At 40.8% G+C, this 14,281-nt stretch overlaps 1 protein-coding gene across 4 annotated transcripts in view; it reads left to right on the top strand.

The window, feature by feature from the left end:
• Positions 1–14,281, top strand: part of LOC132817939 (exocyst complex component 3-like) — a 69,799-nt gene that overhangs the window by 29,653 nt on the left and 25,865 nt on the right. For all 4 annotated transcript variants that reach the window (XM_060828487.1, XM_060828489.1, XM_060828486.1 and 1 more), the window contains exon 5: positions 4,695–4,823. In XM_060828487.1, the coding sequence (XP_060684470.1) occupies positions 4,695–4,823 (129 nt within the window). The remainder of the gene's footprint in view (positions 1–4,694; positions 4,824–14,281) is intronic.

The following is a 14,281-nucleotide window of genomic DNA, read 5'->3' as shown; positions in this document are numbered from 1 at the left end:
ACTTGCAAGTGATAATGATATGATTTGTCTGCTGCCCTTGTCCTTCTAAGTAGTAGTGGTTAAGGGTTCAGAAACAGGGGCCTAGGGAGCTGTGGGCAATTTCAGCAATTAATCTTGTAAATTTCATATCAAGTCAGCCACTTTGGACTGGATGGTGTCAAGTTAATTGAGTGTTGTTGGAGCTGCATTTATCCAGCCAGTTGTGGGGTATGCCATCACACCCCTGACTTGTGCCTTTTGTAGGACAGGCTTTGGGAGTCAGGAAATAAGCTGCTCACTTCAGGATTCCTAACATCTGATTTGCCCTTCTAGCCAGGTTATTTATATGGCTAGTCCAGCTCCGTTTCTGGTCAATGATAAACCCCTGAATGTTACTGGTGGGAGAATTCAGTGATAGTAATGTCATTAAATGTCTACTCTTGGAAATGGATGTTGTGTAAATGTTACTTGTTAGTCTAAATCTGAATATTGCCCATGTCTTGCTGCATTTGAAAATGATCTGCTTCAGTGTCAGAGTCACAAAAGATACTCGCCATTGTGGAATTGGCAATGAATATTACCATACGTGACCTGATGATAGAGAAAAGTTAATTGAAGTATTATTGGGACCATGACACTACCCTAAGGCATTCCTTCAAAGATGTCTTGGAACTGAGATGACTGACCTCCAACAGCCATTGCCATCCTCCTTTATGCCAGATGTGACTCCCACCTAGTGGAGAGTTTTCCCCCTGATTCCCCTGACTCTAGTTTTGCCAGGGTATCTTAATGTCCCATTCAGTGAAAAGGAATAATTAGTATCATCTCCATTCAAAAGTTCAGCTCTTTGTCCATCCTAAAACAAGTTTGTAATGAAGTCAAAAGCTTAATTTTTGATTTTTCTAGTGCCAATGAGCATCAGTGTTTGTTTAGTAAGTACTGCTTGACAGCACTATTAATGACCTCTTCCATCCTTTTTAGGTTAGATTAGATTTTCTACAGTGTGGAAACCAGTCCCTTCGGCCCAACAAGTCCACACTGCCCCTCTGAAGAGAAACCCATCCAGACCCTTTCTCCTACCCTATATTTGCCCCTGACTAACGCACCTATCACTGTGGGTAATTTACCTAACCTGCACATCTTTGGATTGTGGGAGGAAACCAGAGCACTCGGAGGAAACCCCCCCACACACACAGGCGGGAATAGAGCCCAGAATCCTGCTGCTGTGAGGCAGCAGTGCTAGCCACTGTGCCGTCCTTTACTGATGATCAGGAGTGGACAAACACGATAGTAATTGACTGGGTTGGATTTGTCCTGAATTTTATATGCAGAATAGCACTAGTCAATTTTCAATGTTATTGGAATATGCCAGTGTTTATATTTCTGGAGCATAAATCTTCAGTACTGTTAGTATGTTTCAGAGCCCATAGCTTTTGCAGTACTCATTGCCTTCAGCAATTTCTTCATCACATGAGGTGAAAGTAAATGGCTGAAGGCTGACGTCTGTATTGCTCAGGACCTTTGGAGGAGCCTGAGATGGCACATCCACTCTGTTCTTCTGGCTGAAGGTTGTAGTGGTGGTTGTTGATGCAGATGTTTCAGCCCCGTTGTTCCCACTTGTGTTTGGGCTCTTCCACCACTGAGAATGGAGATATTTGTGGGGCCTACTCCTACAGTGAGATGTTTAAGCCTTTTACCACTATTTAGGACTGGATTTGGCAACTCTGGAGAGCTTAGATGCCAATCTTTGTTTGTGGAATTGCATAGCCCTATCTGTCATTTGCTGCTTATGTTGTTTTGGCACACAAGTAGTCCTGTATTGCAGCTTCACCAGGTTGACACCTCATTTTAGGTACACCAGGTGCTGATCGTGTGTGCCCTTCTGCCCTTTGACCCAGACTTGATCCCTGGGCCTCAGAGTAATGAAATACTCAGAACAGTGGGTTTGAAACTTTTTTCTATTTAGCACAGAGATGGTGCCACAGGACATGATGGAAATTATCCCCAGTGAGGGGACATGATCTCTAAGGACTGTGTGGTGGTCACATCTACTGATACTGTCATGGATAGATGCATCTATGATAAGGAGCTATTGAGACCAGGCATAACCAGGGATGATGATGGTGTTACCTGGGGCATTGTAAGGTCTGATTGTGATTATGACCATGTTGGCTGTTGTTTAACAACTCCCCTAATGTTACTAATAGCTCCCAGAACTTAGCAAGGAGGGCTTTGCAGGGTGAACAAGGCTGAGTTAGCTGTTGTTGCTTATGGTGCCTAGATTGATGCCAGGTGGTCAGTCCCATTCTTGTTTTTTTTTGCTTAACTTGTTGATGGCTTCATGAGTATTTTCCTTGACCATTTCAGAGAGCAGTCACAAGTCAAACACTTTGCCATAGGTCTGGCGACTTAGTGGGTGTGACCAAGAAAAGACAGCAGATTTCCCTTCTTAAAAAAATACAAGAATCTAATGCCATTTAAGTCAAGAATGGTATTATGGTCACTGTTAAACCTATAATTCCAAACATTTTTTGAAAAAAATTGAAAAAAATGTCCTAGTCCACATAGAGACCCTAGCAATGCATTAATAGTCTGACAACAATACCACAACACCATTAATCTCCTCCAATTTCTATCTCCAGTGAAATACTTTTTCTGAAACATTAGTGGGTGGCACAGTGGTTAGCACTGCTGCCTCACAGCGCCAGAGACCCAGGTTCAATTCTGTGTGGAGATTGCACATTCTCCCCGTGTCTGCGTGGGTTTTCTCCGGGTGCTCCGGTTTCCTCCCACAGTCCAAAAATGTGCAAGTTAGCTGAATTGGCCATGCTAAATTGCCCGTAGTGTTAGTGGAAGGGGTAAATGTAGGGGAATGGGTCTAGGTGGGTTGCGCTTCGGTGGGTTGGTGTGGACTTGTTGGGCCTGTAAGTAATCTAATCTAATCTGTGGTTGGTACCACCGTTCCAAGAGCCTTCAAGTTCTTGGCCTCTTTCCAGAGGCTTTAATGGCAGTGAGGAAAGCAAGCAATATTTGGAATACTTCAGGCTTAGCACAGATCATGGTAGTCTGTTCTATCTCCATCCATACTCATCTGAAATTGAACAACCTGAAGACATGGAGGACAGATCACTTTGAAAAGATTACAGCTTAAAAAGCACATTGACATTTGTAGATGTACTCCCTTCAATATTGAGCTCCATCTACACTTACCAGGAATGTGCATGATGCACGATGATACTCATCACGTGACGTTTGCAATGGTTCCGTCACTCTTCGACTTAACATGAAAGGAAGCAGTACAAATTTCACATGACTGGTGATAAAACATCACCTAAGCTACTATCTACATTAATAAACAATTGCAGATACAGGAGTTAAATTCCATACATTCCAACTCTGTTTTTAATCCCTGCCCTCCCCTTCATTGATCATGCAGGTTTGCCCTTTGAGAAGGGCCATGCTTGTCACTGGCCACTCAGGTGTTTCCTTTCTTCCTGGTGATGGAATATAAATAAAGATTTACACATTTTTTAAAAAATCCATACATTGTCAAATAGGGATTCTCAGACATCCACATTATTCTTAGAAGAGAAAATGATCTGTTACTAACTGCACAAAACAGCTATTAGTGATGGCAACACTAGGTTTCAGCAGTTTTCCCACCCTGAATAAATAAGAAATCCCCCAGTGTTTCAGTAAACGCATAGGAAAGTATGTAGAAGATGGTAAAAGTAAGAGATAAAGAACAAATTAGTTCTCAACCTCCATATTCTTGTGTGCTTCAATTTTTGTAGCGTAAACAAATTTTATCACAATATATGGTCACACTCTGCATTGAAAATGCTATGATTATTGTGCTGCCCACTGTTCCATCACTTGTAGATGTGTCACAGCAACAAGCAGAGGAAAAGCAGGAAGAAGAATCCCTGTCCCTGTTTTAGGGCTGAATAAACCCCTTCTCAGATGATTGTGCAGAGGTTATGATTTCTTTATCTCGGCTGTACAGTAGTGTAGATGATAGGCATGAACCCTGAGGGGGAGAAATGCCACAGGGTTTGCATAGCATAATCACTTTAAATGCTGGATATAGCAATGACATGGCACGCTGACCAAAGTGTAAGGTGATATCTATCCTTCTCTGATGGCACTTGGACAAGTCTCAGTGTTGCCAAGTAGGAAGTTTGTAGAACTTGTGGGCAACTAAAGATGTGAAACTGTTTGAAATCTATAAATACCAGCTTATTGTAATCATATGCCTTGCTCTATCTAAGCACCATATGATCTATATGTCCTTGTTTGTTATTATGTGCCTGTATTGCTCACAAAACAAAGCTTTTCACTATATACATAGGTACATGTGACTACAATAAATCAAATCAATTCTTGATCTGTCAGTTAAGATTTTAATTGGTATTTTTCAAGGCCTAAACTCTTTTAATTTTTTGAAAGTTTGTTAATTTATAGTAGGTTGCCATCATTGAAGCTGAACTGTTCTGAGACTGAGGTGTCCTAGTGATCAACTAGATTTGTTTATACAAAGGAAGTGATAGTTATATGTGCAGCTATTACAAGATGAAAAAAAGTTAATATTAATATTCTATGAACTGTAAATTTAACAATTGCCTGAAATTATTGAATCTGTGTAGTTCAATCATAAAATCACATCAAATGTCAAAGTTTATAAGTGAGAGGATTTTGGCCCTCTGAATTTACAGGTAATAATTTCAAACTGGATGAAAAATTCTTTGGAGGAAGAGAAGACAAAATTGCTTGAATTTGAAACACGAGAGCCAGAATTAATGATGGATTGTTACCGTTCTAATATGGCCTATGATATCACTCAGGTAAGCATCCCAACATTTCATACTTCAGCATATGCAAACAGAAGAAAGCCATTCAGCAATTCCTGGCTTGTTCAAAGGTTCATTGTGATTAGAGTTGACCGGTAACCTTATTGATTCCTAATGCTTAGCTAACAAAAATTTATCAATGTCAGATTTAAAATTTTTAGTAGAGCAATTTTGAATGTTCTTTCTCTGGAACTCCTTCTGTAATTACTTTTCAGAAGGTGGTGGATTGGCTTGTTGAACTACTGTTGGAATGTGGATGTACCCTACAGTCCTGTTTGGAGGAAAATTCAAGGATGTTTCCTCAGCAATAATGAAAGAACGTTAATCCGGAACCACGCATGGTTTGTGGTTTAGAGGGGAGCTTGCAGATAATGGTATTCCTATGCATCTGTGGCCCTTGGCCTGGATAGTGGGATTTTATGGGTTTGGAAGATACTGTCAAAGGAGCCTTACCTGCAAACTTGTCAGTCAGGAGCAGGAATAGGCCATTCACCCCATTGGACCTGTTCCGTCATTCAATAAAATCATGGCTGATCTGACTAACCTCAAATCGACATTCCTACCTGCCCAGATGGTAACTTTTCAAACCTTTGCTTAACAACCATCTATCCGCCTGTACATTTTAAAAGTATTCGAATACTTTGCTTCACCATCCTTTTTCAGGAACAGAGCTCCAAAAACTTGTAACCCTCCAAGAAAAAAATCACCCAATGTGTTCTAAATGGATAGTCTCTGATATTTTTTAATAGTGATTCATACATAGAACATTACAGCGCAGTACAATCCCTTCGGCCCTCGATGTTGCACCGCCCTGTCATACTAATCTGAAGCCCATTCCACCTACACTATTCCATGTATGTTCATATGCCTGTCCAATGACCACTTAAATGCACTTAAACTTGGCGAATCTCCTACCGTTAGATTACCTACAGTGTGGAAACAGGCCCTTCAGCCCAACAAGTCCACACCGACCCTCCAAAGAGCGACCCACCCAGACCCAGACCCCTACACCTAACACTATGGGCACTTTAACATGGCCAATTCACCTAACCTGCACATTTTTGGAATGTGTGAGGAAACCAGAGTACCCGGAGGAAACCCACGCAGACAGGGGGAGAATGTGCAAACTCTACACAGACAGTTGCCTGAGGCAGGAATTGAACTCGGGTGTCTGGCACTGTGAGGCAGCAGTGCTAACCACTGTGCCACCGTGCCAACCTAGTTCTAGATCCATTCAGAAGACGAAGCCTCTTTTCCACATCTAATCTTTCAAGATGCCTCAATGTCCATTTCAACTAACGTATCTCTTCCTCTTCTAAACTCCCAATGGATGAAAGTCTAACCCTGTGCAACCTTTCTTCCTAAGGCGAACCATGCATGTCAGGCATTAGTCTCATAAACCTTCTCTGAGCTCCTCCAACTGCTGTCCTTCTTTAAATAAGGTAACCAAAAATGTACAAAGTAACTAATGTTCTGTTGAACTGAAGCAAAGCTTCCCTTCCTTGGTATTCAATTCTCTTTGAAATGTATGATAACATTCTATTCGCTTCCTTAATTATTTTGTGCTTGAATACTCTCCCTTTGAGATTTTATGCCTGAAGATATTAGATTCCTCTGCACCTCAGAGCACTGAAATCACTCTACTTGGAAATTATGCTACTTTTTTATATTTCCTGCCAAAATAAGCAATTTGTCATTTTCCTATAGTATATTCAATTTGCCAGCTCTTTACTTGCTCAACCTATATTTTTGTAACTACCTTGTGACTTCCTTCACCGGTTACCTTCCTACTTATATCGTGTCATCAGCAAACATAGCAGCTATCCCTTCATCCAAGTAACTTATAGAATCATAGAGATGTATAGCGCGGAAACAGATCCTTCAATCGAACTCCTCTGTGCCAATCTAATATCCCAACCCAATCTAGTCCCACCTGACAGCACCTCTTCTCTATCCTATCTACCTGCAACTCTACTGTCAAGGAACTATGAACCTGCACTCCAAGGTTTCTTTGTTCAGCAACACTCCCTAGCGCTTTACCATTTAGTATATAAGTCCTGCTAAGGTTGCTTTCCCAAAATGCAGCACTTTGCATTTATCTAACTTAAACTCCATCTGCCACTTCTCAGCCCATTGGCCCATCTGATCAAGATCCCATTGTAATCTGAGGTAACCTTCTTTGCTGTCCACTACACCTCCAATTTTGGTGTCATCTGCAAAACTTACTAACTATACCTCTCATGCACACATACAAACCACTTATATAAGTGACAAAAAGTAGTGGACCCAGCACTAATCCTTGTGGCCTCCATATAAATTGTAAACAGTTGAGGTCCCAGTATTGGTTTGATTTATTTTCACATGTACTTTCTAACAAAATACAATAAAGAATGTTAAATAGTGTCGCCAGTCTCAAGAACCATCTTAAAGCTCAGAAAAATAACCCAAAGCACCGAATATAGAGATGGACAAAATGAACAAAGTGTTCAACTTTATAGTCCTCCTTGTGAAATAGTCCATCATGGGCCTGGAGGCCAGACACTAGTCCACTTGGCCACCACTGCTGGCATGAAAGTCGCCACTCTTTCGTGCCATCTTGCATCCACCAACATGCTCGCCATTGAGACCTTGATGGACCTTGCCAATGTAGATACCACTAATGCTGCCAGGTACTGTGCCAGCCCAAACTCTGCTCCACTGCCACCATGAGTCTGCTTTGGGCCCACCACACTGCTGCTGATGTTATTGGGTCTCTTGCTGGCCCAAACTTGCCTTCGTCTCCATGAGTATGTGCAGACTTTGCTGGAACCCAAACACACCTCAGCTACAGCAGCCAACAGTTAGTGCTAGGACTGCCTTGACAAGCAGAAGCCACTAGGAACCCAAACATGGCTCCATGCTGATGGGCCTATTTGCTACCACTGCTGTCACTGTGACAGAGCTCTTCAATAAGCAGTAAGTAGAGAGAAAGGAGAGGATGGAACAAACAAAGAAATGAAAAGAAAAGCAGATGGAGCAAATGAGGCCCGAGCTCAGGTGGCACACTACTTGTTATGTCTTGCCACCCCAAAAAAGACCGATTTACAGCTACTAGGATAAAGTGAGGACTGGAGATAAAGGAATTATGCCCAAAATATCAATCCTCCTGCTCCTCCGGTGCTGCCTGACTGGCTGGCTGTGCTTTTACAGCACCACACTCTTTTTGGCCTGTTTACACCTGCTGTCTATTAATTGTATTAGAAAGTTGTTGCAGTGGAATTTGCTACTGACTTTGGAAGCAATGTGTGCTATTACAATAAACAAAAAACTGCAGATACTGGAAATCAACAACTGAAATTACGAGAAAACTTCAGCAGCTTTGGCAGCATCTGTGGAGAGAAAATAGAATTAACATTTTAGGTCCAGTGACAGTTCCTCAGAACTGCATCCGAAATGTTAACTCTGCTTTCTGTCAACAGATGCTGCCAGACTTGCTGAGTTCTTTCCAGCAATTAATGTTTTTATACCAGTATATCCTCTGAAGTATAGTCTCCAGTATAATGCAGATCTAAACTGTAACAGGTTTGTCAGGTTTTTTCAACAAACCTTGCTGTATTGTATTAACTTAAGTTGCTAATAAAGGCCTCTGAGACAATTTCATAGCATCCGAAACAAGCTACTTATTCTTTGAAAAATGTTATAGAAAATATCAGGAATTTCTATGGCTGCAGCAACATCGCCCTCTAGTTATCACCACTAACATTCCATGAGCCTTTTTCAATTATGCTTTGTACCTGACTTCTACATTTTAATGAACTCTGTATAAATATCCACAAGTTTCTTTGGGTCTTCAACATTCTTAGCTTCAATATCACTTGAATAATAAATAACTATCTTTTTTGGTTCTACACAAACAAAGTCACACTTTTTTCTGCATTTAAATCATTCTCGCACAGTTTTTGTACACTTATTTAATCTATCAATTTTATCTTTTATGAGTACTTGCTCCTGCTTACGCTATTTACTGTGCCATCAATTTTTATCTTTTGACATTCTTAAATATTTGGTCTCTGTGTTATCTTAGTTACAAATACAGTAAGTGGTTGAGGTCTCTGAACAGATATTTTGTGGCACATCACTCATTACTTCCTACCAACCTTTTATAATTTTTTCACAATATACGTGTTGCTGTCTAGAGCAGCACTTATTGCCCATCCTTAATTTCCCTTGCGAAGGGGGCGATTTGATCTTCTTGCTTGAACCACATGTCCTGGGAGTGTATGCACATCCGTAATGCTGTTAGGGAAGGAGTCTGCAGTTTTGACCAAGTGAAAGCGAGCAAACCGTGATAAAGTTCCAAGTCAGGAGGGTGTGGCTTTTTTTCTTTGGGAGGGAACTGCCCTTGTCTTTCGAGGTGTTAAGAGGTCATAGTTTTGGATGGTGCTGGTGAAGAGACCAGTTTGCATTTCTTTCATTGCATTTTGTATATGATATAAAAAGTATGAAGGTGATACACTCCCACACTCCCCCACCCCACCCCCCAATACCGTCACAACAATATTGCTTCAGTGTTAGTATTCATATTGGTGTGGGATAAATGCCACATTGGCCATCTCCAACTCAAAGTCAAGAACACTTTATTACAATCATACACACAAAAAACTGTGTCTCCTAATGCTCTTGCCCTCTGTCTGACTCTCACATACTCTGTATGGAACCTATCCCCTTTTCTCAGACACAGACGAATGGACAAGATCAGAAGTGAAAAATCAGATGAAGGCCTTGGGCTTATGAATTACAGTAACTTTATCTCCAACAAATCTATTAACCTTCTTAATTCTCCACAGTCTCATTTAAGGAAAAGCATAATAAATAATCATTGGGTTGTTAACAGAAAGGGGAAGGACTTGTCTCACCGACTTTACCCCTTTCCAAAGAAAAATTAATAAACAATAGAGCAGACTAAATTCTGCAGCTGCAAATTATTAAATTGTGAAATCATTGTTGACTGTTGGGAAAAGCCATCTAGATCACCTTATGTCCTTCAGAGAAGGCAATGTCGTTGATTCTCAACTGCTGTCTGAAATCGCATAACAAACCACTTCAGCAGCATGGACCCTCCTCAAAATATACGCATATTTTAATGAAGTAAATAGCCAACAAATCGAAAAGCAAATGTTAGAGGATAACTAAGCTTTATATATTGTCAATCTCCTACATCATGTCAGCAGTTTAAGAGGAGAAGAAAGTGTATGCCTATCAGCATCAAATGTCACCAAAACTGCAGGAGCTAGTGTTGACATTACCACTACTCATGTTAACAGACGTGTACCCTAACTGTTGGCACTCCATAGTACAGCCCATAAAAGAGATTCACCAAATTATGAGATGGAACTTTGATGTGCCACTGCACAGAAATCACTTTGCAGCTCCAGTGTGCAAGTTCAGCTTGGATTCCTGACATCATTGACCTGGTAGATACCAATGACTCAACAGTGCTATGGTTACCAGTATGGAAAGATCTTAACATCATAACCATTTGGGAGATTCAATCCACACCCATGGTGGTGAGAATGGAAGAGCCATGGGGCTTTTTGGGGCGGCACGGTGGCACAGTGGTTAGCACTGCTGCCTCACAGCGCCAGGGACCTGGGTTCAATTCCCACCTCAGGCGACTGACTGTGTGGAGTTTGCACGTTCTCCCCGTGTCTGCGTGGGTTTCCTCCGGGTGCTCTGGTTTCCTCCCACAGTCCAAAGATGTGCGGGTCAGGTGAATTGGCCATGCTAAATTGCCCATAGTGCTAGGTAAGGGGTATATGTAGGGGTATGGGTGGGTTGCGCTTTGGCGGGTCGGTGTGGAGTTGTTGGGCCGAAGGGCCTGTTTCCACACTGTAAGTAATCTAATCTTTACTGTTCTAAGAGGAGAATGAAACCGAGATACCATCAACAAGCAGATCAAGAACTACCACAAATATGTATCCGAGAGAGTACTGTCAGAAATATATTGTAATACCTGGATGCCGGCAAAAGTCTCTAAGATATGCAGTCAGTCCCACTTATAAGAAGTAATTATCAATCATGTTGTTACATTGTGAAGGAACATAAGTTACTCTGACCAAAGAATAAGACACCACTTTTGCGCACACAGTAAAGAAAACTGATGGTATCCAGCAGTAAGACAGCCAAGTTGCCAGCCAAGAACCAGTGAGAATAACATATACCTCTCCAGATGCAAATAGCTTCACTTGATTGAGGGGAATTGACAAACCTCCAATGCTTTATCAAAATTCTAGCTATTTTGCATATTTAATTGTTGAAATGATGGTGTGCCTATGACTAATGATGTAACTTGTTGGGATTTCCTTTCTTTGAAAAAAGTGACATGTTTTGTTATGCCTCACACTAGATGTGTGATATGTTTTAAAGTACATGTTCATGATGCCAGCATCATATCGCAGACTCCCATCTTGATATACTTTGTTCTCTTCCATTATGACACACTAACAGAAGCATGCTGCATTTCATCCAAATTGCTTAGTTTAAGCCAAGACATGCAAGTGTTTGTAATTACACAGCAAATATGTAGATGCTAGGTGCCTTAAGAATGTTTATTGCATTTTTCAGTACTATGTGACCTATGTCTTGTCCTTTGTATTACATGTGATAATGGTAGATCACCAATATTTGTCACAAGTTGGCATAACATCTCATAAACCTGTACCGAGTTTTGGTTCGTACTATTATTTTCCGTCCTAGCCACCATATTGTAAAAAGCAGATAGAGGCACTGAACACTGGGATACCAGAAGGTATACGAGGGTGAAGCATTTATCAAGGAAGTTTGGCATGTTGTGTCTTTTTTTCTTCAGAGAATGAAAATAAAGGCTGAGCAGTGATCTAATGAAGGTCATAAATTTCTGAAATGTTTTGTGAGAGCTGATACAGAGAAAATGTTTCTTCTTGAGGCATAAAGCATAATTGGAAGCCATTGATGATAAAATAATCACCAATGAGCTGCCAGAGGAAGTGGTGGAGGCTGTTACAATTGTAGTGTTTAAAAGGCATCAGGTGTATGAATAGGAAGGTTTTAGAGGGATATGGGCCAAGTGCTGGAAAATGGGACTAGATTATGTTGGGATATCTGGTTGGCATGGATAAGTTGGACCGAAATGTCTGTTTCCATGCTGTACATCTTTCTGACTCTATGACTAATAGGGTCCTTTGCAGCCTTATGTGTAGCTTCTGGTATTGGCATTTACACCACACTGCAAGTCTGACTGACAATCCTAAATTATCTCAGCAAAATTCTTCACATGCTCAGGAATATTGAGCAAATGTTGGCCCTTGCAGAATCAACAAGGTAATGCATGGCTTAGAAGGGTGGAAACTGAGAAATTGTTTCTGTTAGGCAGGGATACTAGGTATCATGGGCACAGCCTTAGAATTAGAGGGGATCAATTTAGAACAGAAATGAGAAGGCCTTTCTTCAGCACAAGAGTGGTGGCCCTGTAGAATTCATTGCCATGGAGCACAGTGGAGGCCGAGGCGTTAAATGTCTTCAAGACCGAGGTTAATAAATTCTTAATCTCACAAGGAATTAAGGGATACTGGGAGAGTGCGGGTAAGTGGAGTTGAAATGCCCATCAATCATGATTGATTAGCAGAGAGGACTCGATGGGCCGAATGGCCTTACTTCCACTCCTATTTCTTATGGTCTTACGGTCTAACATTTCTATGATGGTGCTTGAAAACCATTCTTCTCTTCCTGACAGATTTTCTGCCTTATCTTCCTAGCCAAAGTGAAAAATAGAATTTGGATGAGCTTGTAGTTTGTCATACATACTTTTAAATATTTAAGGAAATACACTCTCTGAAAAAGGGCTGAACTCATAAGGAGCTTTAATAACTGTGGCTCTGTTTGACAAGTTTAGTCTCACTCCCTTACTATCCTGAGTGATGTCAGGTGGCTAACTGTGGCAGTACAGTGTGGTGGGAATACACTCTACTTCACACCAAGCCCTCTTTCAGCCACTGATTGTTCACTTTGCTCTGACTATTCACATTGTCCACCTGTAAGGCCGGACTCACTCGATGAGGGCTTTCACATTACTTTGTGGATCCCATGAAAGTCTCCGTTGCCTCCCAGCAGTCCACAGGCCTTTGCTTTGGGCACTGCTGTTTTAAATACGTCTGTGGATACTTTTTGACTTGCTTAGTTCCTTATTCATTCAAATAGATTTCTCAGATATGACTCGTCTTTTTACATTAATGGATCTCTCTAATCAGCTCACATTTATCTTAGTTACTTGGAAACTCTTTTCTTAAATGAAATATTTCAATAACTTTCCTGCAACAAATGTTAGACTATTTTCCTGATTTGTCCCTCTCACCATTCTACAATAATGGAGCTATGTTTGCTACAATTTTCTGGCCTAAGTCTTAAACTGAGAGAAATTCGGAAAATCGTGTCGAAAGACCAACAATATTTTCACCCATTTCTCAAAATAAAAACTCAGCTGGGTGTCAGTCATCAGGCCCTGGTCATTTTCTGACTTTAGTGCTGTTTTATTTTTGAATATGGTTTCATTGCTCACATTGACTTCAGTAAGTTCTATAATCTCTGAATTGTTACAGTGCTGAAGGCAACCAGTCAGTTCAGCATGTCAGTGCCAGCTCCTCCAATATGAAATTTGCTTAGTGTCACTCAACTATCTTCTCCACATAGCACTGCACACTCTTCCTTTTTGGATAAAAGTCTGATTTTCTTTTGAAGCTTTGATTAAACCTCCACTCTCTCAGGCAGTATGTTTCAGATGCTGAACCATGTTTCCATGGTGCCTTTGCTTCCTTTACCAATTATTTTAAATCTATGCTGCCTTTTCCCAATCCTTTCACAAGAGAATATTTTCTCCCATTCTACTCTGTCCAGGCCCTCTGGTGGAATCTTCTATTATTCAGGTTAAAATGGATGTGAAAGCTCAATTTTCCCAGCCTGTGGTTATCATCTTGACATATTTTGGGATCAGAGTTGATAAAGGCTACTTGAACCTGGGCTGCAGGTAAACATTATATTTTATTGAACATTGTCTTCTATGTACAGGAAAAGGCTTTACACAAGCATAGTACCATCTCTCCATAGTCCAATTTGTCAAATAATCCTGCACCACAGATGTAGACCACTTTTATTTACATAATTAGAAATTTACATATTCGTTTACATATGACATAATACTTTACACTGCAACTCTACCCAAATGTGTGACTTCAACACTGGTTTACAAAGAGAACTGTTATAGTGGTTTCACAAGTCTACCTGATCTTGTTCATCGCTCTCAGAGGAGTTGGAGAATCCAAACTCGCCAAGTTTTTTTTGAGATCCTGTAGACTAATATGTGAATTTGCAGGTAATACCAGTTAATCATTTCAGGGTTTCTGAATAACTGATCTATTCTGTTGAAGATCTCCTTCTTGGCT

Source organism: Hemiscyllium ocellatum, chromosome 8 (genome assembly GCF_020745735.1).
Source record: "Hemiscyllium ocellatum isolate sHemOce1 chromosome 8, sHemOce1.pat.X.cur, whole genome shotgun sequence".
NCBI lineage: Eukaryota > Metazoa > Chordata > Chondrichthyes > Orectolobiformes > Hemiscylliidae > Hemiscyllium > Hemiscyllium ocellatum.
This window is presented reverse-complemented; position numbering and strand designations above follow the sequence as displayed.